Genomic DNA, 27,508 nt, shown 5'->3' on the forward strand with positions numbered 1-27,508 from the left:
TTCATATTGTACATTATAATATGGTGATGCTTAAATTTGCTATTTAACAAAAATGATTATTTGTATATATATTTTTAGACCTAACCTTTTCTGTTCCTAAATCTAGGACATGACGTCAGCTGTGATCACCCCCTGCAGTCACCTCTTCCATGCCGGCTGCTTGAAGAAGTGGTTGTATGTGCAGGAGACCTGCCCTCTTTGCCACAACCAGCTGAAAGGCTCATCACAGCCGGGCCCTTCCACACAGGACACCCCGCCACAAGAGACCCTGGACCTGGATCCTCCACAGCATCTAGAGTCAGATTCAAGCCTCCAGGTTCCCCAGCAAGACAACACCGCTCACACTCCAGCATCAGACCTTGTGAATGGACTAAAAGAAGATGCTGCCTCTCCTGCCTGCTCCTCCTCCCAGTCCTAAAACCTGCCTCGAGCCAAACTCAACTCACACACTGCTGGCCAAAAGACTTGTGTTGCAGCAGAATGTCCGATGGGAAACTGTTGGTTTCTCTGTGACGGTTACGCACACTGAATGCTCCTTAGACATCTATACAATCAAAACCTTTCTACAGTCCCCCTCTCATCCAAACCATCACAGAGTCCAGAGGTGAAAAAAATAATTTCACCAATTCCACATCTGGATCTACCAAAACACCAGCTCTTCCCCACCCTTTATTATGAAACTACAATCTCCAGCAAACACCAACCTGAATGTGATAATGTGACCCTTGAATATAGTGCTGTGACGCTCTATAGGCACTTAGCACATATCCACTAGCACGCTCTCAGCATCCAATAGCAGTAGCCCGTCTCTTTTCTGTTCTCCATTTGTTTTCTTGAGAGAGAAGAAATATATATAGCCTATATATATATATATATGCCACTGCATTTGCACTAATGTAACATAAAGCAATGCTCCAAAGTTTGTCTTGTCCAATACCAAATATTTTGGTGTGTATGCGTTGAACCAAGTTATATACGAAATATATACCCATGTACAAATATATATATATATATATATATATATATATATATATATATATATATATATATATATATATATATATATATATATATATATATATATATATATATAGGAGTTTTGATATGCAAAAGTACAGTGTTAAGCAGCACCGAGTGTCATGAAATGGCCTCAGGCTCATATGATCGCTACGCCTCTTGCGCGACCTCTAGCGGTGATAGTGGGAAGTGCCTTTGGCTGTAGATCAGCACTGGTGACTGTTTAAGAAAGTCAAATTCATTCTCGTCAGTATTTGGCATTTAGCGCATTTGTGAGCATGAATACATTAGAGAATGTATGAACACACTTTGCGAATGCCGTTCTAACTTTACACTAAGTGATTAAGTTGTTTAACATAGTTTGTTAAATGAATGATATTTGGTTTTAAATCTGGAAAAAAATGTTACTTTTATCTGGAACACCAGTTTTTTTAAGCTGTTACAGATATTTTTCCATTTAAAAAACAAATTGGATTGAGAATGTAGAGTATAATCGTAATAGCATTCTTAATTTATCTCCCTTTGCTTTTATACAGCATAAACGTGGAATGATGTTCTGTGAAGGCTAACTTGTTTGAATTGCAGCTGAATTCAGTAAAATATGCCTGAAGTCTGAACGTGAACCTGAATGTCAGAATAAATCCAAACCTAATGTATGAAACATTTGTCCTGGCTTTCTTTCACTGAGCCTTTCATGGCTCTTAAACCCACCTGTGATGATGATGATGATGATGATGATAATGTATTAATTAATGCTTATCATGTTTAATGTAACCTTTAGTAAATCTTTAAAAAAAATTAATATCCATTTTTCATACTGTATTGTAATGTTATAATGCTTAAATTGACAAAGTATTTAAAATGTCCCATTTTAGTTTTTAGTGTTTCATTTTTTTTTTTTTTTTTTTTTTTTTTTATTTACACAAAATGGTGAATTTTAATTTTGGCTATTTAATGGTTTTTAGCCATAACATGATTAACAGCTTAGTGTGAGTATGTGTGTGTGTGTGTGTGTATATATATATATATATATATATATATATATATATATATATATATATATATATATATATATATATATATATATATATACATACACTATATTGCCAAAAGTATTGGGACACCCCTCCAAATCAATGAATTCATGTGTTCCAATCACTTCCATGGCCACAGGTGTATAAACTCAAGCACCTAGGTATGCAGACTGTTTCTACAAACATTTGTGAAAGAATGGGTCGCTCTCAGGAGCTCAGTGAATTCAAGCATGGCACCGTGATAGGTTGCCACCTGTGCGATTTGTGTAAAACCTGTGTGAAATTTCCTCACTACTAAATATTCCACGGTCAACTGTTATTGGCATCATAACAAAGTGGAACAATTGGGAACAACAGCAACTCAGCCATGAAGTGACTGGCCACGTAAAATCACAGATGCTGAGGCGCACAGTGCGCAGAAGTCGCCAACTTTCTGTAGAGTCAATAGCTACAGACCTCCAACTTTGTGTGGCCTTCAGATTAGCTCAAGAACACTGCATAGAGAGCTTCATGGAATGGGTTTCCATGGCTGAGCAGCTGCATCCAAGCCTTACATCACCAAGTGCAATGCAAAGTGTCGGATGCAGTGTAAAGCACGCCACCACTAGACTCTAGAACAGTCGAAACGTGTTCTCTGGAGTGACGAATCACGCTTCTCTGTCTGGCAATTCGATGGACGAGTCTGGGTTTGGCGGTTGCCAGGAGAACGGTACTTGCCTGACTGCATTGTGCCAAGTGTAAAGTTTGGTGGAGGGGGATTATGGTGTGGGGTTGTTTTTCAGGGGTTGGGCTTGGCCCCTTAGTTCCAGTGAATGGAACTCTTAATGCTTCAGCATACCAAGACATTTTGGACAATTTCATGCTCCCAACTTTGTGGGAACAGTTTGGGGATGGCCCCTTCCTGTTCCAACATAACTGCACACCAGTGCACAAAGCAAGGTCCATAAAGACATGGATGAGTGAGTTTGGTGTGGAGGAACTTGGCCTGCACAGAGTCCTGACCTCAACCCCATATATAGGCCTATATATATATATATATATATATATATAGGCCTATATATTTTTTGACCTAACCACTTCTGTTTTTGAATCTAGGATATGATGTCAGCTTTGATCACAAGATTTTTTGTGGTTGTATAGAAAAAAAAGCTGGTACATATATTTTTCCATTTTAAAAAAGCAAATCTGACTGAAAATGGTGAGAATAATCCTATTAGTGTTCTCAATTTATCCTCCTTTGCTTTTATTCAGCATAAATGTGGAATGATGCTTTGTTTGAATTGCAGCTGAATTCAGTAAAATAAGCCTGAATGTGAACCCGGATGCCAGAATAAATCCAAACCTAACGTATGAAACATTCATCCTGGCTTTCTTTCACAGTGCCTTTCTGAAGCGTAATAAGACCTACAGGGCTCTTAAACCCACCTGTGATGAATCAAACAGACCCACACCTGAGTACTGAGGTAATGTCAGACTGCTGAAACCATCAAAACATCTGATGAAGAGACACGGACAGGATATGCACTCATTTCCTGATCTTTCAGAGGTCTGAAGATCACTTGTCCTTTTGTAGAGTTACTGTAAGACCCTTTCTGTACAGTCGTCATAGTCATAACTGTTCTTTTGACGTAACTCTTTCATTATTAATGTTATGGATTTGGAAATACGTCTGTAAGAGTTTGAAGTTATGGCATACGCATATTCCCACTCTATTTAACTGCAGTGTGAGGTGTCTCAGTGCAGGCAGATGAGAGCGTTTATCCGCTTTTCCTGTGTGAGCACTTTAACTCCCTTTAGCGTGTGGGGCAGGAAGAGAGAATGGAGGAAACATTAGCAAATCAAAGAGTGCTACCCTTTAACCCCTCTCCATCCTTCTGATCAAAGTTAGCCTTGAACTATGACCTTTGTGTATAATGGAGAAAAAAGTTTTTTTTAAAAATACATGTGAAAAGCAGGAACAAAGCACTCGGTCATTTTGGAAAGGCCAGATATTCCCTAGGTACTTTTTCTCACGGAACAAGAATATAAATTATGTTGTCTTCACGGGTCCCCACCAGTGTGAGTTTCTCCTCCTCTCATTTCGGCTTGCGTGTGTGTGTGCTTGTTTAACCTACATTGTGAGGACCAAATGTCCCCAAAAGGATAGTAAAGAGATCACCTACATTGTGGGGACCAGAGAGCAGTCCCCACGAGGGAAATTGATTAATAAACATACTAAATGATGCTATTTGAAAATGTAAAAATTCAAAACGTTTTCTGTGATGGATAGGTTTAGGAGTAGGGTTAGTGAATATACAGTTTGTACAGTATAAAAACCATTACGTCCCCACAAAGACACCGAAACCTAACGTGTGTGTGGTCCATGTAAACCCACGTTATGGAGACAAAATGTCCCCACAAAGGTGGCAATATCTGAAACCCTTGTCCTTTTTGGTCCCCATGAGGAAAACAGCTTATAAATGGTGTTTTTGTTGTTGTCGTTGTTTGAAAATGTAAAAATGCAGAAATATTTCTGTGAGGGTTATAAGGGATAGAATATACATTTTTTACAGCAGTATAAAAATCATTATGTCTATGGAAAGTCCCCATTAAAAATTTAAAGCAACGAGTGTGTGTGTTCCCTGCGTGTGTGTAAAGGCATTCAGCAGAAAATCAAATTTAAAAAACAGCAAAATATAATTTTTATTCTCTTCAAACCTAAATCTTAAAAAGGGTTTTGTTGTGGGCTAATGTCTACATTTATTCAAAGGTAATCACAATTTAGGTAGGCTGTGTCTAATTAAATGACTGATACTTTAAAAGGACAGTTTAGCCAAAAATTACAATTCTGTTACTGTTTACTCAGAATGACTGTTTCAGTCACCATTCACTTTCATTTTATGAAAAGAAAAAGAAAAAAAAGTAAAAATGAATAGTGGCTGAGGCTGGGGGTTCCTCGAATTCTGCCTAACATCTTTTTTTTGTGTTTCACTAATGGAATAAAGAAAGTCATACGGGTTTGGAATGATATGAGCGAGTAAATAATAATTTTAGATTGGCTACCTTTGCTTTACTCAAATTTTCCTACTAAATGTGTTTCCACGCGTGGACACAAGATGGCAATGTTGGGCTGTCAACGATTGATCGCGCGCATCCAAAACTCTTGATGCGATTTATTATCTTGAACACAAATCACAGACTCTCTTTGTCGTTATAGTATGTATAAAATATGCACATATTTTAGTTGTCATAATCACCACTAAGACTCTTATTTGTCAATTAGTCGATAAATAGCCTATATGCCTAATGTCAAGCTGAGATGGATCACAAATAGGCTAATCGATAAACAAATCCTAATTATTTCATATAAAGGGGTGCATTAATGAACAATTATTATCGAGTTGTTTTCTTGCATTTGCACACGAAAAAAAAAAAAAAATGCCTATAGACTAGCTATATTTTTTAAGATGGAGCACGGATTTCATTTTACCAAAACTGACAGTGTTAAGGCTTTTCTTTTCTTTCTTTTTTTTTTTTTTTTTTTTAAATGTTGACATGTGACAATTATCTCACGTGACAAGAACTTTGTTTTACATTATGATTTATTTTATGGTTATTGAATTCAATTATATGGGCTACTCATCAACGACAGCTTGATTTATGTGGACATCTGTTTTACAAATCAAATCGAATTTGTCGCTGTCAGCAATAGGATTAGTTATATTACATAAAAGTTAATTTGAGCATTTTTATAAGATTATCACAAAAATGGACACATCATGTTAAAAAAAAAAGATTGTAGCCTACATTGATTTTTCCACGCAGACACACACATCCACATATACTACGTATTTAAGTAATGCACAGAATAGAATGTGTTTAATAGGCTAAATAACAACAGGTCTGTTTCTTATTTGGACATAAAAAAACAAGGAGTCTCCACCGAGTTTCTGCAACTTTAAACTGGATGTGGGAATATAAATACAGAGACCCAATGGGAGCAGAATTCCCCTCTGCCTGACCAGCACTGGATTGGACGGACTCTGTTATATTTCCTCTGTGGAAATATAATTTAGCCTTTACTATACAATATCCATTTCCCGTGCATGCGCACTAATTTTTGAACATAATAAAGCTTTATAATTGCATTCTAAATATAACACGAAACTGCTGTTGTGTGAAAAATAGCCTAAGTTGCTAAAATGATTTTGCGCTCCCAGCATTTACTTTTATACATTTAAGATGCTGTTAAATCGTTTGGGTCAATCCAGTTTTGTTTGTTGCGTTTATAGGCTACTGTCTGACCAGATGTTTTATGGATCATAATATATAGGCTATACATGACGTCTTAATCAGCAATGACGTTTTTAAATACATCGCATGATTCAAAATTATTGTTTTTTGTAGTAAATAATTTTGTCATGTTAGCAGGAATTTTATTATTTATTTTATTTGATTACAATTGATCTGCTGAAATTATTAAAGCGACAAACTCCCCATTTAGTACAATTCACTTAAATGAATCTTTTACAGAATAATTATGACATTAATTATTCATTTCCTTTATTTGTCAAGCATATCACATGGGATATTGTCTCTCGTACAGCTACATTTAATAAAAACTAATAACAAAAAAAAAAAAAAACTAATAATAATAATAACATATTTGATGACAGGTGATCTCTGTTGATTATTTTTATTTGACAAACGTGTTTTAAATATAAAGAACAATATCGTAATATGACTGTGGTTGCTTGCGGATGTTTTAGTAGGCTAACCACGAAAGTGAGATAACAAAAGTTAGAAAGAGTTCATATTTATTTTACCTGGATGTAAACAGACGCTCACGAGCAGAAAATCGCCTTTGCCTAGCAGGTAACCATAGCAACAGTAGATGGCTTGAGCACGTCAGTATCATTATCGGTTATGAATAAACAATAAAAAAATAAAAATAAACAAGCAATGCCATTATTTATCACTTTATTACATTTACATTTCTCCAAAAAAACTTGTGTTTTGTTTAAAAGGACTTTAGGATAGGCTAGACGTCTGCTTAAATGTGCCAGGGGCGCCAAAAGGATCCTACAGCGCGCGAGACAAACCTCAACAGACTGCGCCCCGAAATTTCCTTGAGAAATTCCTAAAGTCCAACCCTTGAAAGAAACTTCCTCACATATTGAACAATTCTCACACTTGTTCATCCCTAACCCAGTATTTAAACAAACTTACTGTGCTGTTTCTGAAATAACCAAACAGTATTCAAAATAATTCAGCGTTCGTGTGAACTGCATCAATTTGGCTTCAATCGCGCGCTCCGGTAGGCACTTACCCGCGTGACATTAACGCGCGGCGCGCATAACTTCTTTCTGGTTTTCACTCTAAACACGCTGCTCGCTAAGTGGGCAGGGCAAGCTGTGATATCTAATTAGGCGACGGGCTTCGTGGTTGGGTGGACAACTAATGGTAGTTCGGCTTTACTTATGTTTGGGGGGCGGCCCTGTGTGCTCAGTCACTCCCTCCTCCTCCTCCTCCTCCACCTCCTCCTCCTCCTCCCTTTGGGGTTAGTTTGCTTGTGTTTAGTTCCCAGAGACAGTCAAATCGGATTCCTTTGGGAAAGGACACAAATCACTCCCGTTTGAACAAGGGGAACAGCGAGGGAGCTGTCTCCACAAGGGTCCACCTCTCCTGGTTGATTTCATATTGCTCATTCATGTGATTTGATCAGAGAATACTCTTTGTGGAGAAAGACAGGAAAGGAAAGAAGGAGAAAATAAAGGGAAAAAATAGTCTCTGGATGATGACATTTGATCTAACCCTCAGCGAAGCCCGTTCTTGATCCTATTGTTTCTTAAAGTGACATTAGACTTTTTTTTTTTTTTTTTTTTGCTCACGCTAGACCAAAGGGACCTCCAGTCTAATCTTACAGTTTTTGTTTGTTTGTTTGTTTATTGTTGCACGGTGTTCCCAAACCTGGATGTTGACATCTCGCGTTTCTTTTGGCACGTCGCTCTATTTTGTGTTTCAGAGAGGAAGCGCTAATAGAGACAAACGCGGTGACACCTGCTCACCCATACACTTCTCCTTGTCTTTTTTTAACGGAGCGATCAAAAGAAGCAAGCATCGACTGAGACGGTGACAGGAGTCTGTTTTCATGTTCGGGATTCAAGACAGCATTCAAAGGAGCGGGAGTAGTATGAAAGAGGAGCCCATCGGTGCCGGGATGAACGCTGTCCGGACATGGATGCAGGGTGCCGGAGTGTTGGATGCGAACACAGCCGCTCAGAGGTAAGCCGGCGGCGGTCTCCAGCGCTACGGGAACAACCAGACGGAATATTGTGCGCTTATCATCCTGGGACGACACAAAACGCTCATGTATATCATCCTAATCAGTGCGCGATATCTGCTTATTAATAACCAGGTGACAAAGAGATTGATTTATTGCTGCGATAAGTTCAGCATCCTCTCCGGCGTGCTGTGGACACCAACAGATAGAATGCTTGAGTTGCAAGTCACATTAAAACTGTTTTTTATTATTTCTAGCATTATTAGTGCTAACGTTAAAATAGCAAAAAACGTTTGCTTTTAAACAACTAGTTATGCATTGTTTCTAGAGCTTCAAATACCAAATTTGAAAGAAAATCCAGACAGTAGCTGAATGTTATAGCCTATTCAATAAGATTTATATTAATTACTTTTTGATTTACCACAATTACATCCGATATGTTAAGTCCTATATTTGTTGTTATAGAAAAACAATAGGCCTTATAAATGCTTCAGAAAAAAATGACCATATTATAAAAGACTAGCCTTTCATTAATAAATGTTTGTTTAAGCTATTTAAACTGTTAAAATTACATTTTAAGACTTTTCCATTTTGGAAACTAAAACATTGAATTATTTTTAACCCTTTTAAAGAAAAACATTATGCCCTATTAAATAATCACAACGAGTGTAATTATTGTTTTTATTTTATTTTTAAATATACATAGGCCTATATAAATATATATAACTGTCTCTGTGTCTCTCTATGTGTTCATAGTGGAGTGGGTCTTGCTCGAGCACACTTTGAGAAGCAGCCTCCTTCAAATCTTCGCAAATCCAACTTCTTCCACTTCGTTTTAGCGCTATACGACAGACAAGGACAACCCGTGGAAATTGAAAGAACTTCTTTTGTTGGATTTGTTGAAAAAGAAAAGGCAAGTGAAACGGTCTCTTTTGCATATATTGGTTTTGCAAATTTGAATGAAAATATCTGTCTTTTTTTTTTAAAGTGTAGGCTAATGAGAATGTCACTGATAGCGTATAAAGTTGACATTTTTATTCTTGCATTCAATTACTGATCTATCATAAATCTCAGCTTTTAAACCTCCCTTTTATTGTTATTATTATTTTACATATTCTTCCCTAATAATTTAAGAGAATCTGAGGTTTTAAGTTTTTTTTTTAAGAACAATTCTGTATATTTTGCAGAAAGGCTCTAGTGATAACCTAAGGTCATAGAATAAATTTTCCCTTTCAAAATACATTATCATTGATAATACCACATTGTAAAAATAGTGTGTTTTTTTTAAGTACGCTAATTTGTTTTTAAACTTGCTCCTACTCACTGAAAATGACTTTATACCGTTCAGATATTATTTCGGTTAATTTTTTTTTTTTTTTTTTTGCCTCCTGGTCTGCTGGGGAATAGCCGGTCTGACTCTCATGGGCACTTCAGAAATAGTAAAATGGGTTTTTCTTGCTAACCATCAAATTTATTTTCGCAGGAAACTAGCGGGGAAAAGACAAACAATGGGATCCATTACAGATTGCAGCTTCTTTACAGCAACGGTAAGACGGCATCAAGACTCACTGAACTTTGCATAAACACATCAGGGATTTACTTCAGTATCTGAATAAAATAAAAAACAGCGAGAAGGAGGAGTGACAAGAAATAAATAATTCACTATGTAACTAGATCAAACTGACTGAAAAGGAATGTAATGTCCTGAAATAATAATAATAATAATAGGCCTAATAATAATAATAATATACTATAATTCATAGGCCTATAATTGTTCAAACAAAAGATATTAAAATGCGCAGCAAAGTCGTTGCGTTTTAACTAGGCTATAAAATTATTGAAACATAAAACGATGACCATTAGTGCACTTTTCCGGTTCCGCGTTTTCCAGAAATGTGCACTTCATATTTGATGGAAGCTAATGGCCTGGCCATAATGAAAGTATACTCTTTTCTGTCTACTAATGTGGCAAATTACAACCAGGCGTTTGAAAATTTGTTGCGCCAGTTCCTCATGTTCCTAAACCTGTACCATATAAGACATTTTAGTTTGTTGAAAATCATGTTTTCTGTGAATGTTATTAGCTCCACATTTTATTGTTTTTTTTTTTCTCTGTAAAAGCCATTTTTATTTCAGTTTGATTTAGTTTAATCCAAAACCAATTTTTATATTTCATAATCTTTTAACACTGTCTGCAGACTATGTTGGGTTGTTTTGTCTAGACATTTGAAACATCTATGTTGTATTAAACCATGTCATTGTGAATGGTAAATATATACCTGCCAGATTCATTTCTAATCCATGTGTGTGTGTGTGACCTGCATTGTTCTGTGAGTTAAAGAGGAGTTATCTTCTCTCCTCCACAGGCATCAGAACAGAACAGGACTTTTATGTACGCCTGATTGACTCCATGACCAAACAGGTAAGACATTATTTCCAAATCCCCACGGTCTGCTGGTGAATATCGTCAGAGAGCCTGTGTGTGATTCGCAGTGAGAGTGAACGTGTGCGTGTGTGCCGTGCACCCTGGTGAGTTTGGGGTTACACTCTAGCATGCCTCAGGGGCACGAGGATCGGTTAGTGTCTAAATATGACATACTCTCTCTGGGACATCATTTAAGATGACTGAGCGTATGCATGTATTTATGTGCATACGTGTGACAGCGAGATTGATAGCTAGAGAGAGAAAGAAAGAAGGAGACTTTCAGTTGTATTCATTGTCTGTCACAGGGGATTATCCAGTGGTGCCTTTCAATGTTTAAACAGCCAGTTTTTGAAAGTGTATGTGTGCGTGACTCTTTTGCAACGCCTATAGACTTATCTGTGTGTATTCAAATGTGTTGTGGGAACTGATGTTTATTATGAACAGGCGTGCATGAAGATTCTTATAGCTTGTCGTGTTAACTGTGCAGGTTGTGAGCTTTAATCTTGGAGAAAAACACACAGGGCAGCGAGAGTGACCTCACAATCTCATATGTGGCGCTCTTCCTTTTTACCCTAAAACAGAAACAGCCTCTCCCCCCTCTCTCACTCGTCCCCTCGCTTCCTCTCTCATGATCTCTGTCAATAAATGTTGTTTTAAAGGTCCAACGATGCTAACAGCTGCTAGTCAAGAAGTGTGACAATAAATTTTAGTTCAAAGTTTCATAATGTTAAACAAGAATAAATATAATCAAATAAATATGCAAAGCTTATAATTGAATTAATAACTAAAAGAGCTGTATTTCCCTTAAGCTGTTTTAATAACAGTTGTATGTAATATGTGTAATATATACCCCTATGTATGTAATATATGTAATATAATAACCCTACCCTAGGCGGGGTGAAGTGTGTATTGATATGAGGTAATTAGCAGGCGTGTGACAGACAGCCTGCTAATGCTTGGAACACTTAGTGCATCATGTGATTTAAACATGCCGGCTTGATTACCCTATTGTTCCATCCTGTTGCTGTATGTGTGCTTATTGAGAAGCTGTAATGATGTGGAGAGATAAATACTAAAATATATGTATTATCTGACAATTATTTTAATTTGGTCTAAAATTTGATATAAAACATTTAGTGTTCTTATATTTTTTAAATAACAATAAATGAATGTAAGAATGTTTAATATTTATTTGAATTTCACTCATACAGTTTTTCATGACCAAAAGCATAAATTTCTACTCCCCGAATCCCTGGATGTTACATTTGGCGCGAACAGCTCTGCAGCTCCCATTTCTGTATTGTGTGATTTGTTTGTGGTTTATAATTTCCTTTACATGAACGTTTATGTGCGGGAAGCTAGGTGCTGTTACTGATGCTGCTTTTTGCCCTCGCTCTACTGAGCGGTTTGGCTGCCGTGTAGCAGGACAGATTTATGTGTGTGGGTGAAAGGCAGGAGCGTTGTGCTGAGGGAGAGAGACTGTTCTCTGACACCCCTGAGGTAAATACAGTGGCCAGGGGGACTGGCCCTGGCTCAGCCTTTCACTGAGTGTCTCAATAAAAAGCCGTTTATCTCCCCAGGGTTGTCTCCCACGTGCACATATATTACTGACTGATTTATTGGCTATTTCTGTGGCAAACAGCCCTGCCATACCTGTTAATGATGAGGTGCCAGTGAGTGAACAAGAAAGAGAGATAGTGTGTGTGAAAGAGAGTTTGGCAGCCTAGTCAACATGCTGGCTGAATATATGGGTACTTTACAAAAAGTTATCTGATGGTATACCAAGGTACCATAGTATTTACATAAAAAAATGTGCAAATTGTAACTTTAGGGGTACAATAGGTTGTCACTGCAGCAGTACCTTAAAGGGATAACTTTGTACCTTATTTACCCTTAAAAGGTTACACATTATACTCTAAGGTACTAGTATGCACCTTTCAAGGGTAGATAAGGTAAAAAAGTTTTTCCTTTAAGGGCACTGCCCCAGTGAAATAAGTTGCTTGTACTTGGTATTACTATGGTATTATGTCCAAAAAGCTTAGAGTAGGCCTACTATTGGGTCTTTCAGCAACATTTCCCAAAATCCACATGAAACGTTACCTTCAATACCTTAAATATACCTTAAATACTTTCAATACCAATACCTTTTAAAGGGTTAGTTCACCCAAAAATAAAATTTCTGTCATTATTTACTCACCCTCATGTCATTCCAAACCCGTAAGACCTTCGTTCATCTTCGGAACACAAATTAAGATATTTTTGATGAAATCCGAGAGGTTTCTGACCTCCCTATTCATAGCAATGTCATAAATTTTAAAGCCCAGAAAGGTATAAAGACGTCGTTAAAATTGTCCATATGGTTCAACCTTAATGTTATGAAGCGATGAGAATACTTTTTGTGCGTCCTAACAAATTTCAAAGCCCGGAAAGGTAGTAAAGACATTGATAAATTAGATGAACGAAGGTCTTACGGGTTTGGAACGACATCAGGGTGAGTAATTAATGACAGAAATTAAATTTTTGGGTGAACTAACCCATTAAAGTATGGTCACGTTTACCGTTGTTTGACACATTTTTGTATGTAAAGGTCCAGTCATTTCAATAGGATTCCATGTGATCTGAATTTCATAGGGGGCGAAAATTGTACTAATGGAGATTTCGCAACGGGTTGGTTATGCAGATTTGCTGTGTTGACCAATAGAAAGCTGTTTGGTTTGAAAGTGGGCTGTGTTTCATACATATTGATAATACAAAATGGACCTTTTGTTGTCTGCGAAATTTCATGTAAAAACAAATTTTGTGTCAAAGACAAACTTGCGCAAAGCCTTTTGAGTGGCTCCTCTTCGGCTTTCTCATCTTGTTGTCATTTGACTGCAGTAATTTTTTTTCCTCATCCATGTCAGCTTAAAACGCGGCTTAGGTTATGACGGCGTGTTAGTATTTAAATGCCTTTTGGAAAACCTGGTCCAAAACCACTCTGCGGTGAGCAGTCAGCCTACATATGCTGAGGAGTGCTCGCAATGTGTTTAAGATTTCCCATTAAAGCCCCATAACTCTGTACAGAGAGGCTACAGAGCGCCTCTCCACTCAGCATGTGCTGGCTTTGGCAGTGTCGGATGGGAGGGCTGATGAGCAGGTTTATAGAGCTGTTCAACACACACTTCTCTTTAGCACTTAGCAAGGCGGTGAAGTCCAGTCGCCTGGCCACACAGTTAGCCACTGAGAGCTTCTGTGCATACACACAGCTATTAGAGACAATCAAACAATCCAGGCTAGAGCAGCAAGAATCAAGTTTGCTTCAAAATAAAGAAACGGTTCAGTCTAAGCGCATAAGAGCTGACAAATTCAGTGCCCGTCTTATGCTCACACTCACAATAAACCCATATACGCTCAGTCGGTTTGCCTGTGGGAATGGTTGGAGCGGGCGAGGAGAGATGGAGCGGGTGTCAAGCTGACAGGCCGTATCTGTGATCAACGCATGAGCTTGTGACAGATCTGATGAAGACAATGCAGTAAAAGACTCTCTCTCTCGCTCTTTATCCTTCCATCCAACTGTTTCCCTCAACAGCTGAAGCGCAGAACAAAAGCGAATCACATACGCGGGCTTAATGCGCACACACACTGCGCTGACACGCTAGCGTGATGGTAACAAAGAGGGAAATGTGTTTTCATGTATTTACAGTGCATTGTTTACATGCCTCAGATGCGGCTGTCAGTTCAAGGCGGCACTGGCGGCTCTCAAACGAGATTTGAGGAGCAGTTTGTGCAATATAAAATATGCATTAAAAGCAGCATCAGGGCCTAATGAAAGCTTCACACACACCTCGGCGCACCGTGCCATGCATGTTTCATGCGCTCCGTGGCCCTCCTTAAGGAGAGCTTTGTTCAGAAAAGTGCTGGGCTGGAACCGGTGGGTAACTCCGAGCTGTAGCTCGCCTGTTGCTGTGTGTGTTTTTTAGAGCTAAGCTTCGGGCGGATTCCTAAATAAATTTGCAAGGGAGAGAGGGAGGTCTCGGCTGTTCTTTCGCTTCGGTGCAGCTTGTGCGCGTATTTTTCCTGTTAATTATGGAATAGGGTGTGTTTACATGCCAGAAACACTTCCCCAAAGTGTACGACATGCAACAAAGTGACACAAATCTCCTATATTAGATATTTCCTGTAATCAGTAGCTGTTTGGAGATTCTGATGATGTCAGATAGGACTTGAATGGCCGCTCTGTGCCAGGCCACATAAAGGCTTAATGCTACTCATTTGCAAATATTTACACACACAAGCTTTGAGGGTCTAAATATCCCAGTGATTAAGTCTGCTCATCTACATTGAACGTGTGTGTGTGTGTGTGTGCTTGTGTGAAATTTGTAGCAAAGAAAAGCATTCAAAGCTACTATAGACCATGACCTTTAACACTTTTTTGTTGCAACTTGGTAATGAAAAGTGAGGATATTGGCTAAAATAGGAAACCTGCCCCACAAAGGCAAAATGCAGTAACTACACCAACAATGAAACTGAAAATTGATAGTCTAAGACAGGATTTTTTTTTTTTTTTTTTACATTTTTGTTGCCAAGGACCCTTAATATATAATATTTTCCAAATATATTTATATGTATAAAGGGCCATTTTTACTGAGTAGAAGCATGATATGAAGACAACATATTGCTTGTAAAAATGAATTAATTATTACAGTACTGAATGATCTGAAAATATATATATATATATATATATATATATATATTTTTTTTTTTTTACATACCATTAGAGTAGTGTTAGATGTAAACCTGAAGGGAAAATCTTTCAATTAATTTTCAACTTTTTTTTTTTCTTTATTTGTATAGCTATATGTTTGTATAGATATACATTTTTACAATAGATATCACTCCACAGCAAATTTGCATTTATGTTTTAAAGTCCTAAAAATACATTTTGTATATCCAAAACCCCTAATGTAAGAAAGTTCAGTCTTAACCCAACATAGACAAAATCTGTAGTTGCTTTTTTTTTTTTTTTTTTTTTTTTTGCCCTTGCACGATAGGTGTGACGTCAGGGGCTACAGAAAAACCCACCAGATGACGCTTCGTGTTGCACTAGCTGGAATCCAGAGGAGTATGCAGGACCATTGTTGTGTTTGCCTCTGAGGAGAAATTGACAAACTGTTTTCAGACTTTTTCCAGGCACTTATGTACTGTTCTCTGCATGGAGTTATTCTGAGTCTGTTTGCAGGGGCTTTGTGTGATAAATAGCTAGTCTTATATATGAAATGAATGTGTGGTGGTGTAGAGGACGTCTTTGTGTGGCCTGAACTGCTCTCTCTGCCTCCCTCTTCCTCTCAGAAAGCCTGCGGGGTCGAGGCTCTAGGCTTAGACAGTGATGCATGCTTGCTCGCTTTTAGAGGACCTTGACCCTTATTTTCGCAATGTGAAATCTAACAAACAAATGTCCTCGATCACCTATGTCCTCTAGCCACAGCAATGACAGGAAATAAAAAATATATAATAAATAGGGCTGAAACGATTATTTGGCATTATCGACAACAAAAAATTGTCGATAAATATTTTTGTTGTTTGATAGTCTTTTGATCTCATATGATTTTGCTCTATTTTAAAAGCCTGCAATTCAAGGTTTGACCAGAGGGGCGCAATACTGTAATGCAGCCCTCTCGGATGAAATCCAATAGAAGAAGACTCGGCGCTTCGGAGTGTAAACAAAGCCGAACCAGTAGAGTTTGGGAAAGTTGTAACTAAAATAATTATAATAATATACACGGCTGCCAACTCTGTTCTCCACATGTCCATTTTCTCATGCAGTGAAAAATATGTCGCAGAGCACGAGGACACAACACACCGACAGACAAGACCGAGCAGGTTACTTTTGATATGAAACAAAGTCTCACCTTTCAAATTTTGTCAAATTTACTACAAAATTCAAACAATGAATGTGGGTTTGGCGCATTTTTAATGTGTCTTGACAGATCGCAATAGCGCCTTAGTTCAAACAGCACGTGAACCGATCATCTCTTCCTCTTTACTGCCAGTTGTAGCACGAAATAAACATCAGAAGGTATGTTGAAAGAAACAGTACACCTTACTGAAATGTAGCATGTCTCCTGTAATCGCTCAATCAACGTTTCAACCGCAGAAAGACGTAAATAAATCGCCACTTAATGTTATATTTACCTCAGGAAAACTATTAAATGACCATAAACTCGATAATAAGTGAGAAAAATTATTTTTTTTCAAAAAATATATTTACTATACATATTTTTACTCTTATTAAAAAGTTATTCTATTAACATTATTTTAAAAAACTGCATTATATGCAATTGTATTCAAATCTGTTGTTAATTTTAACCTTTGATAAAGTAATGTACCAGCATTGACCTAATATGAATTAACTTTATTTTCTGGGTCTGATACTTGTAAAAAAAAAAAAAAACTTGTTTTCAAACAAGTGTTTCATGTAATTGAAAAAGCATTGTGCACTTGTGAGGGAAACAGTTCCTCATTAGAACCATCAGCTGTTTTTCTGTGTCTTCAGTTGCCATGAGTGGCATGTATATGCGTGTTCAGAGAGAAAGAGAGAGTGATTCATGGCAAATGAGTTTAAGTGTGTGTGTGTGTGTGCATATATGTGTGTGACAGAGAGCAGCCTGTTAATAGGCTGCAGTGTGTGTATGTTTTGAGTAGAGTCACTGATTCACGGCTGTGGGGGACATCTTGTGTGGAATTGGAGGATGGAAACAAAGCTGAGGTTTTTGGATGAAGTGTTAGCTGGGCCAGATGGCTCGCTATGCTCCAGTCTGGCAGCCCAACTGCTTGCTGCACACATAAACACACACATGCTAATGCACAAATACATGCGTGAATGCATACACATGCACAGAGTCTCACAGATGCAGGCTTATGGAAGCTCACGCGCGCACATCTTTCCGAGAGGGCTATTTCACACTAGCTGGAGTACAACACTTATTCAGAGGGACCTGTAATTATGCAGTTTATCGGATCGCCCTCCTTTATCTCTTTTCACTTCGCAAATGTCTTTTCTTATGTAGTAATAAGAGTGCTTTACCAAACAATGCTGTTTTGCATTGTTGTATGATTAGTCAATCTGTGAGCCTCAGATGCCTGTGGAGGGTGGGCACTGTGGCAAGGGTGGTCCTCTATGACATAATAGGACAGTAATCTGCACAGTCCAACAAACACTACACACATAGTTCTTTTGATTCCCCAAGCCTGCTTTTAATTAAACCAAAGAGCAAAAAATGATGGAGCTGATTGTTGCCAAGAGAAAACAATGCTGAATTGTGCAAAATTGTAGAATCAATTCATGGGAGTGAATCGGAATTGAATTGGCCACATCCCACAAAAAAGTGTTCTTTCGCAAAAGTCTGTCTGTCTATCTATGGGCTTTTGTAATTTTTTTTTTTTTTTTTTCAAACATTTCAAACAAGTTCAGAGTTTGTCTTGACAAACTTTGCTTTTTTAGTTAAATGACAGTTACTTGAATGTTCTTACATTCAAATTTGAATCACAATTCTGCATCCTGTTTTCTAGTTCAATTCAAATTTCATTCAGATTTAGGATTTGAATTGGAATTTAAAAGACATTCTCAATTCAGTTCTGAGATAGATTAGATGTTAAAGGAAAAATTCATCCAAACATAAACTCTGTCATCATTTACTCACCATTATGTTGTTCCACACATGTATGTATGACTTACTTTCTACTGTGGAACACAAATAGAGATGACAGAATTATTATGCTGCTCTTTCCCATAAAACTCCAAAAAGTGCCATAGAATTTAACCTAAGCAATATTCATTGACAATTATTCATTGATTCAAAGATTTTCATATTCAAACTTTGGATGTCTCCATGTTTGATGTCAATGACACCAAACACCAACGGTTCTCACATAACCGAACGCGATGCGCCGAGTTTAAACTCTCAGAGAGGTGGTTAAGGATCATTTTCTATTGCAGCAGGTAAGTGGGCATTAAATTGCCCACTTTAAGCCTGGCTCAGCCAGAGACAGACCACCCCACACACGAAGGCTCTGTTCAAGTCTTCCCAAGGTGCACTAGGCAGTTTTGATTGATTGATTAGCTGAAACTAAATGACATCAATGAAATTCAGAGCCCAGTGTGTAGAGTGAGAAACACAGGACTAAATGAACAGAACGTTCTGAAACAAAGATACTAAAACCGACCTGATCATTCCCAGGCTGCATGAGATCTTTCAACGGCAACCTCTGCCAGATGGAAGAAGGGTCACATTAAGCGCTGCAGTGTGTGTATGGCGTAATGATGTGATGTCATAATGTTTTTGTTTCAGTGAAACGATACAACCAGATATCCTATTCTTTTCATGATAGGATTTAAACACTCTGAGAGTTAGTCATGGAAATTCATGCACGCTCAGAGCATTTACACCACAAGGAGAAAATGTTGTTTGTCAATTTTCTCTAACCACATTTTTCCACCTTCTCTTGTCCATCAGGCAATTATCTATGAAGGGCAAGACAAAAACCCAGAGATGTGTCGGGTGCTGCTGACGCACGAGATCATGTGCAGGTGAGAAACACACACACATGCAATACACCACACTCCCTCCTATTACACAATCAAGCTCTTGAATCTTCCCTTCCAAGCTCTGCCCGCTGACTGTGAGAGCTTTACTTTGGCATCGTTCTTGTCTTGGCAAGGCTGCAGACCTCTGGATCTAGCATTAGTGTGACAGGGCTGAGCTTTCTGCTCACACACACACAGCTGTGTGTAAGCCTTGTTGTAAAATTAGACGTAAGGGGGAGGATAGATTAACATTATTATAAATTTGCTGAAAGGTCAGATCGTTATTCTTTAATTTATCATACACGTCCGTCAAAATTGGAATAAACAGTTTACTTCTATTTAAGAGGGATGCAGTACATTTATATCAAGGCTCAAGTTTAGACTTACGATGCACTATTACACAAGACGCTCCCAGATCATTTTTCACCAGCCCAAATGGGATCCTGATAAAGTTACGCCAGCCTGTTTCCTATCAGAGTTAGAACTGTTCTTTTCCCAGACTCTGGCTCAGCCTTAGAAATCAAAGCTTGGCTTTGTGCAAAAAAGATGCCAGCTAACATTTCTATTTTTGGAGACTCATTTTTCAGTGGTTGGTAATTCTTATTTTAATTATTGTTGCAATAATCACACAAAAACCAAGTAGAGAAATATACTTTTAAAGTTCACTTTGTAGTCAGGGTTGTCACCATTAAGAATTGAAATTTTTAAATCTGAATTGTATTAGCAAACATGATGCAGAATTGCTATTTAAATAATAACTTATAACTCATTTTAATTAAAAAGCAAATTTGGTCATGGAAAACTTTGAACTTGATTTGAGGAAAGTTTTGAGGAAAGTGTAAAAAGTTTGAAGGTTTACATAGATAGATACACTCATGAATTGAAAGTGAGCTGGTTCTTCAATTCTGAATTTTGCAGTGACAGTATAAAAAATGGAGTTTCATGACATGAGAAATGAAGGAAGATCGACGACTTAAGTTCAGACCAGCCCTCGTCTCTCTACCTTCTTGAATCTCTATCCAGGTCATCCACTTCTTGCTCTGCAAGAAAAAAAAAGAGAGCGAGAGAAAGCCATGCACCTTTAATTAAAATCAAAAGATAAATTCCTTGCACTTAAAACTGGGTTGTGGAGATGAGTCCTCATCTATTTTTGGTTGAAATGGAGAGCATTTGAACAGTTTTCTACTAAAAATATACCACTCATGCTTGGTTAATTAGGACAAGGAAAAACTCATTACTCAATAAGAATCCTCTTGTTATTCCACAGCTAATGAATGCAGCTTGCTTTGAGTTTTGACAATGAAATATGTGCAGGCGAGCCAAGGCTCTCTCCTCTTTCTCTTTCAATCTTTCACTCCCCCTCACTACCTTTCTCACACGCGCACACACACACGTGCACGCACACAGCCTTCTGTTATCGCTCTTTCAAAATAGTCGCTGATTTAAAGATGTGTATTGACACAAACACTTAGTACCATACGTGCCTACAAAGGCTCACCACGTCAGCTTTGATCTGCCACTGTAGGATTACAAGGATCACATCTGAACTACATATCGCTACTGGAACCCATAAGGTCCCGCAGATGCAAATGTCTGTACTTGGTTGCGCACCAAAGAGCTTTCTAAAAGCAGCAGAAAAGGAAAAGCATCTATTTCAAATGAGTAAACAACTAATTCTTTTCTCTATCTTCCTCCTTTTTTCCTTCTTCATCTGTATATGGTGTTTTGATACAGAGCCTGTGCTGAGAGAAAGGCACAATTACCAGTCTGCAATTAGACTGCTCTCCATTAATCAGGGCTGTTAATTGCTGTACGCCTTGCCATTAGCCATATGGTGCCGCATGGGCCTGCAAGCATGAGACAGAGACGCATTTTCCCAAACAACTCGCTCACAGGCAAGGCTAGAAACAATCGCTCAAACGCAACTCTGGGCTCTTTATGATGGAGTTCCACATCCTCATATGCAAGGATTGATATGATTTTGTTTGGTTTGTGTGGTGCAGATAAAACATCACAAACTTGGCCAAAGTATTAAAGGCTGGGTGGTCACAATTGGAGAAATGCTGCTTTGTTTGGTTTCGGGGGCTATTTTAGAGCCGCTGTCTGTAAAGAAGCTGGACTAAGGGCAGTTCAGCTTTAATGGCATCAGCGAGGGCCACATCCTGGTAATTACGTGCAGCAATTTGGATTTAATTTCTTCAAATGCTGCAGCAGGAGGAAACGCTTGAGATTAAAGATTATGGTTCCCCTGCAGGTCCGCTGGGACAGAGCAAAACGAGCCGGAATGGGCGAAAAATCCCCCTGAATGAAGCCAGAGCATGCGTGGAGTCATTAGCATATCGTTGATGGGGGGGCTTGGCGGTTCACTGATGGTGGTGTGGGGCCTTATTGTGGTTTCCCATGGGTTCTAGCTGGCTATTGGGTTATCGGAGTGTCACATCCATCTGTGCCCACCCCTCACATCCCAGAAAGCTTTGCTCCTGTGTGACCCACTTCTGAGAGAACATCGCTAAACACTTGACTGCTCTCAGAGGAATGAGAGAAAATGAGAGCAGAGAGAGGCAGGAAGGTAAAAATACGACAGCAAGGAAGAGTAAACTGAGACGGAAGCCGACCGCACTCTGTCCAAACTAACAACAACTCTTAGACCGCCAGAGTGCATGAATGAGGGGTCAAACTCAATCCATCTTATCAAGCTCATCAGGTCTAAAGGAGCCCACTCACACACAGATCTGTTCTGCTCCTATCACATGATGTTTCATGCCCTATACTCGCTCTCATTCGAGCCCCTCTGCCATCTGTGCAGAGAAACCTGAACTCACCGCCCCACCTGCTGTTTACTGCCAGCCTCCATCCACCGAAGACACCATGTATACACCCCCTTTCCAATCCCTCCTGTCTTCTTTCACTTGCTCATGCTCTAGTATCCATCTTATTCTCCGCTGCTGTCCCGTGCAAACAGAAACCTGGAGCTATGAGCAATGAGATTAAATAGAGAGCAAGAAGGTGTTGCCATAGATTTTGGTGCATGTGTAATCTGGCAAAAAAATTATTCTATTCAGATATTAGAGGGCTGTTTGACTGACATATTAAACTGCCAATCACACGTCATTTTATTTGACATTTAGACCGCATTTACATTGCATGGCTCAAATGACCCAATTCCGATCCCCCCCCCCCATGTGGCACAGATCGGATATGACCCACGAACGTGTTAAGCAGGAAAAAAGCGCATGGATTCTGATATTCTCAGATCGATTTCAGGCCTCATTCATATGAGGAAATAAATCTGATATGAATCGGATATGTGCATTTGAATAAAATAAAATGCACACAAATATACAATCACTGAAGAACGCAATTGGTTTTAATGAGTAAAAAAGAATATACGAGGGCAGATTTGAACCCAGAACCTCTGACGTGCTTACCAAAAGTTCTACCACCTGACTATTATTCCTCTCCCACGCATCCCGTGAATCTGTATACATAATCGCTGTCATGAAAAATTTGAACTATATAATTATTTCGATGTAAGGAGGATGAAACTATTGCATTAAAAATGTTTCTATGAATTCCATGTCAATAAATTAATCTCAATGTACTATTAAAAGTGATTTCTTGATATCATAAAGCTATTTTTTTGTTAGTTTCACCAGATGTAGTGGTAAAACTGTATCAGATACTGTCACTTTTAAAAGAAGATGTAAGCTGGTTGTCAAAAAAAAAAAAAAAATCAGAATTAGCCATCAAGACCTGCAGCGTAAATGCGGCCTTAGAGGCTGGCAAAAGTTTCTGCATTAAAACTGATATAATATTATAAATGATAAAAAATATCAATTAAATATCTATTTGAAACAAAATAAAGTTCATAAATATAACACAAAATTGTATGTATACCTCTTTAATTTCACCTCTTCTCCTTTATCCTTTCCTCTCCTTGCCCTCGTCTCATCTCTCATCACTCTATAACTGCCCAGTTATCACTTCTAATACACAGACCAAGAGGCAGAATATTGTGTGCTGTGTGCACAGTAGGAGTGAATGTCTGCCTTGAAGGAGTGAAAGAAAGACTGCTTCATAATTACTACCTCTTCGTTCTCCACTGTGTTTGAGTTCAGTGCTGACATATGTGCAGTAATGCCCAGGTTAACTGCTCTCTTCCTCTCTTTCTCTCCTTCCACCTCTATTAGCCGCTGCTGTGACAAGAAAAGTTGTGGCAATCGTAACGAGACGCCCTCTGACCCGGTCATCATCGACAGGTAAGAGCTGGGTATAAGATGTTTGTTTGTGTGTTGCAACATATCTGACCATCACACTAGACAGGAAGTCCAGTGGAAGTGTTGAAAGTGGCTTTATTGAAATGTCCCGCCTAGCTCGACGTGATCATGTTAGCAGGAAAAGAAGCTATCTATCTATCTTAGATACTATCAAAATATTAATAAAGATAACAAGTTATATCATTAGAAAGTTCTAAAGGTTTACTGTCAATCTACGGTGTCTTTTTTTCAATATAGATGCTCCAGCAACAGTAATATTGTAATTTGTGTCGGGTGTGCAAATGACATCACGCAAAATCAAACACTACTTCATACCTTTATAATGAAATAAAAAAGTACATGAGTGTCCATTGAAAAACAAAAAACAGTACTTTTTGTCCACAAAAGCATTAAAACCATGAAATATTGATATATTATCCATTTTTTTGCATCATATTTCTTCTGAATGATCTGCTCTCCATCATCGTTCTTAAAGAAATTGTGGAACGTGAACAGTGTTTATGTTGTAAAACTGTATATGATCGTATATATCTCAAAAACAACTGAGTCCACGTCCAAAGTATAATTTTTCAAAATGCAGCAGTTTTAGTTATAATATCCAAGCAGTGCTGTCGGAGTTTTATATCCTCCCGCTATTATCATTGTAGTAAATCTCACGAACAAAACTTTTAGCCAATGCCACGATCCAACAACGTGTGTTCTGTTTATCTTCTACACAGAAGCACATCTGTCTCGAGTCTCGACCATTAACGCAGCAAGCCATATTATTTTATAATTGTATAAAATAATCCCGAAAAAGCACAAATGTGGCAGAGATGCCAAATTCAGCGGCTGGAATACAGCAGTGCAATCCACCTGTCGCTCAAATGATCACGCCCTTAATTATGCAGAACTATAAGGCTTAATATCATTTAAACGGATGAGTTATAAAAAAAATTCACCCCCCTCAGAGTTGTCATGAAGGGCAAAATTAGCAGTATAGACCAAAACCACAATTTGTACCAGCTGTAAACGTTTTTTTTTTTCTTCTGTAAAGTTGGGAATTTTAACATGGGGGTCAATGAGATTCTGCTCTCTTTTGGAGCCTGTCCCTAGCGGCCAGTCGATGAATTGCAGTTTAATCACTTCCATATTGGCTTCAAGAGAAACTGGGGGAGGCTGCCGCTTGGTATAAACAAATAACAGCCTGTTTTCATTTTTAATATAGTATTAAATTATAAGTATCAAATTATTATTATATAAATGATAATGAAGCATCAGCGTCACTGCAGAGAAAATGCTCTAAATGAATTCAAATCACATTCAAACAAGCCAAAATTACAAGTGTTGCTCTATAACAGCTTGGTGAAGATGTCTCTGGATGCACTATAACACTATAGATGCTCTACTGCTCAGTATAAAACATTACAAATCAAAGGCAACAGTTCAAAGAATTCACCATCAGTGGGAAAAACAACCTGACAACAAGCATAAAAAAGCCTTCCTGGAACCAGAAGCCATTTGTTTGCAAAGGAGTAATTGTTAAGTGATCGAGCTAGGCTGTTTTGAGGCCCTGTCGGGGTGGTTGAGCATGTAGTGTGCTCTGAAGTGTGCATGTATGAATAATCAGCAGTGAAGATGTGCAAGACTTCTGGAGAGAGCAGCATGTGCAACGAAGCACGTCTCCTACCCTTTTTGTTTAAAAGATCATACAACCGTGTCACGTTATTATTATTGAGGGCGAGACCATTTCATTTCTGACTCGAACATGCCGCGGTAAGACTAAACTAAGCATGGATTTCTGCAGATTAAAGTGTGTTTAAGTGTCAAAGGTGTGTTCTCATCTGTGTGTTAATAAGTCAGTGGCCTGTACTATCAGATGAACACAGCTGTAGGTTCACCGCAACTTTGCCAGCAATAGTGTTGTGTGTATGTGTGTGTGTTTGTCAGAGAGTAAAAGAAGCTTCTACCTGGCTGCTGTGTCTGTGAGGCTGGCCCATTTCTGCTCCACTGAGCTAGAACGCTTCACAGCTCTCAAAGACAGCTGCAGCCCCTCGATGCCACGTGGCATCACCTCCACCCAACACACGCTCACGCAAACACACTGCCCGTCACTTACTCTTCTTGATTGTTTCCCTATATAAAGTTTGTCTGAAATGCTTCCTCAGATCCTCCTGTTGCAGCGCCGCTGTAGGCGTTTATGGTCTGAACGTGTGTGTTTCGGGTCCGGCTGAAGTCGGCAGCTGTGCTCGAGGTCACCGCAGAGCCCTTTAGGCTCAGGTGCAAGTTCATCACTAATTGCCTGTGAATAAAAAAGGAATTAGTAACAGTTTCCTTTTAGTCGTATGTCTCTCTCTAAGATGGGAAAATAGGTCATTTGAAATGAGAGAGGGAAATATGGAAGAGTTTACTGGAACTTTCAATATTTTCTTGGCCGCATTCACATTCTGGGGTTCCCAACAAACAAGGCGCAAGATGGAACAGAATCAATTACGGCGAGCGTAGACGAGCGTGTGCTCCCAAATTCATCAAAAAATATGATTTTGAGCGTCTTCCTTCCCTTGAAGTTATTTAGCTGAATAAATAAGAGCTCATTAGTGTGGTCTTGTTTCAAAGAGCTGATTAGGTTTTACAGCAGTAATTAGCAAGGCTAGCGCTAATTCCTCTGGAAGAGTAATGAAAGTGATTTCCTAATTAGGTTCCTCTCATAAGACGGCACAACAGGCCATTTCAGCGAAACCAGAGGAATGTCAGGGAAATAAAGCCAACTAACAATGCCTTATTAGATTGTTAAAAGAACAAATCTTACTTGCAGCAGATCTGCGCTCACGGGACCGTAGGCTCACGGTTCGAGTTCCCAGACTCATCGGGAAGCTTTTGAAAATGTGATTGGGGTAAATTGAATTACTCACGTGAAATTAAAACTGGCTCGCCAGCTAGCTTTCTTCTCAGAGGGTGTGTTTAGTTTACGTTAGATGGCTGTATCTAATCTCATTTCATGTGTAAATGTATGTGTGTCGTGATTGACTCCTCGTCTTCTCCTTTTTCTTCTTCTTTTACCTTCTGAGCTCTGTTAATGCCCCAGTAAGATTATTTCAAATACTTTAATCTGCTCTCATTGACACAGACACAAAAGGCCAGTGACATCTAATAGCAGCCCTTTTCACTGCCTCCTGTTTCATCTCTTTCACATCTCTTAGAAGCTCTCTCTCTCTTATTCTCTTTCTCAATTTCTTTCTCTCTTATCATTGTGTGTGTTAGGAGTAATTGAAGCTCAATAAGCCGTACAGTAATGGGGAAAGGTGTCGTTCTATCTCCCTGGGAACATTGCAGTTGATGCCTTCATCACCATGGATACTCTTAAACACTGATAGTGATTTCGGAGTGCAGAAAGTTCAGAGTTCCCGCGCGAACCGTGGGAGTTCTGTGGCTTTGCGCTCTGTCGTGAGCCCTGACCCTTCTGGAAGGCTTTATTTGTGATGTAATCTTCAACATCTGGATATCCACTTCATGAAGAAATAACACAGTGAAGGATGGAAAACGCCACGGAACGGGCTTGATGTGCCCTTTCTCTGAATGTTTAATGGAGGTCTTTGGCTTGCAACTATACTGCTGGCCAGATTTGACCTTCTAGAAAAAGGCCTTCAGCTCTCATGAAAGCAGAACAGGAAGTAATGTTTCTCGGGTGGCTTTTGCAGAGCCATTTTCACTCCTGCTCTGCTAGGGGCCGCTCACACAGGATGTGCTATTTTATTCAAAAACAGCATGAAGATGCACGAGAATGTGAAAGGCAGTCATCCAAGTTAAAATTCATCCATTTAATCTATCTATCTATCTATCTATCTATCTATCTATCTATCTATCTATCTATCTATCTATCTATCTATCTACTGCTGAGCTATAAAGGAGCAACATCTGAGCAATAAAATTGCACCTCAAGATTGGATGGTT

General features: G+C 38.7%; 2 protein-coding genes across 10 annotated transcripts in view; both read left to right on the forward strand.

Annotated features, from left to right (window-relative positions):
- rnf145a (ring finger protein 145a) overlaps nucleotides 1–1,678 on the forward strand; it is a 41,785-nt gene extending 40,107 nt beyond the window's left edge. For all 3 annotated transcript variants that reach the window (XM_048176198.1, XM_048176199.1, XM_048176197.1), the window contains one exon: nucleotides 107–1,678. In XM_048176198.1, coding sequence (XP_048032155.1) covers nucleotides 107–418 — 312 coding nt within the window. In that variant the 3' untranslated portion in view covers nucleotides 419–1,678. The remainder of the gene's footprint in view (nucleotides 1–106) is intronic.
- A 5,669-nt stretch (nucleotides 1,679–7,347) lies between these two features.
- The window catches only part of ebf1a (EBF transcription factor 1a), a 134,154-nt gene continuing 113,993 nt past the window's right edge, over nucleotides 7,348–27,508 (forward strand). For 2 of the 7 annotated variants that reach the window (XM_048175806.1, XM_048175807.1), the window contains exons 1-6: nucleotides 7,348–8,315; nucleotides 9,070–9,226; nucleotides 9,797–9,860; nucleotides 10,680–10,735; nucleotides 19,231–19,304; nucleotides 23,492–23,560. In XM_048175806.1, the coding sequence (XP_048031763.1) occupies nucleotides 8,182–8,315; nucleotides 9,070–9,226; nucleotides 9,797–9,860; nucleotides 10,680–10,735; nucleotides 19,231–19,304; nucleotides 23,492–23,560 (554 nt within the window). In that variant the 5' untranslated portion in view covers nucleotides 7,348–8,181. Of the gene's footprint in view, nucleotides 8,316–9,069; nucleotides 9,227–9,796; nucleotides 9,861–10,679; nucleotides 10,736–16,260; nucleotides 16,598–16,704; nucleotides 16,794–19,230; nucleotides 19,305–23,491; nucleotides 23,561–27,508 lie in introns of those variants that run through there. The other 5 variants (XM_048175810.1, XM_048175809.1, XM_048175808.1 and 2 more) reach the window with 5 other exon arrangements.

This window comes from Megalobrama amblycephala, linkage group LG23, assembly GCF_018812025.1.
Source record: "Megalobrama amblycephala isolate DHTTF-2021 linkage group LG23, ASM1881202v1, whole genome shotgun sequence".
Classification (NCBI taxonomy): Eukaryota; Metazoa; Chordata; class Actinopteri; order Cypriniformes; family Xenocyprididae; genus Megalobrama; species Megalobrama amblycephala.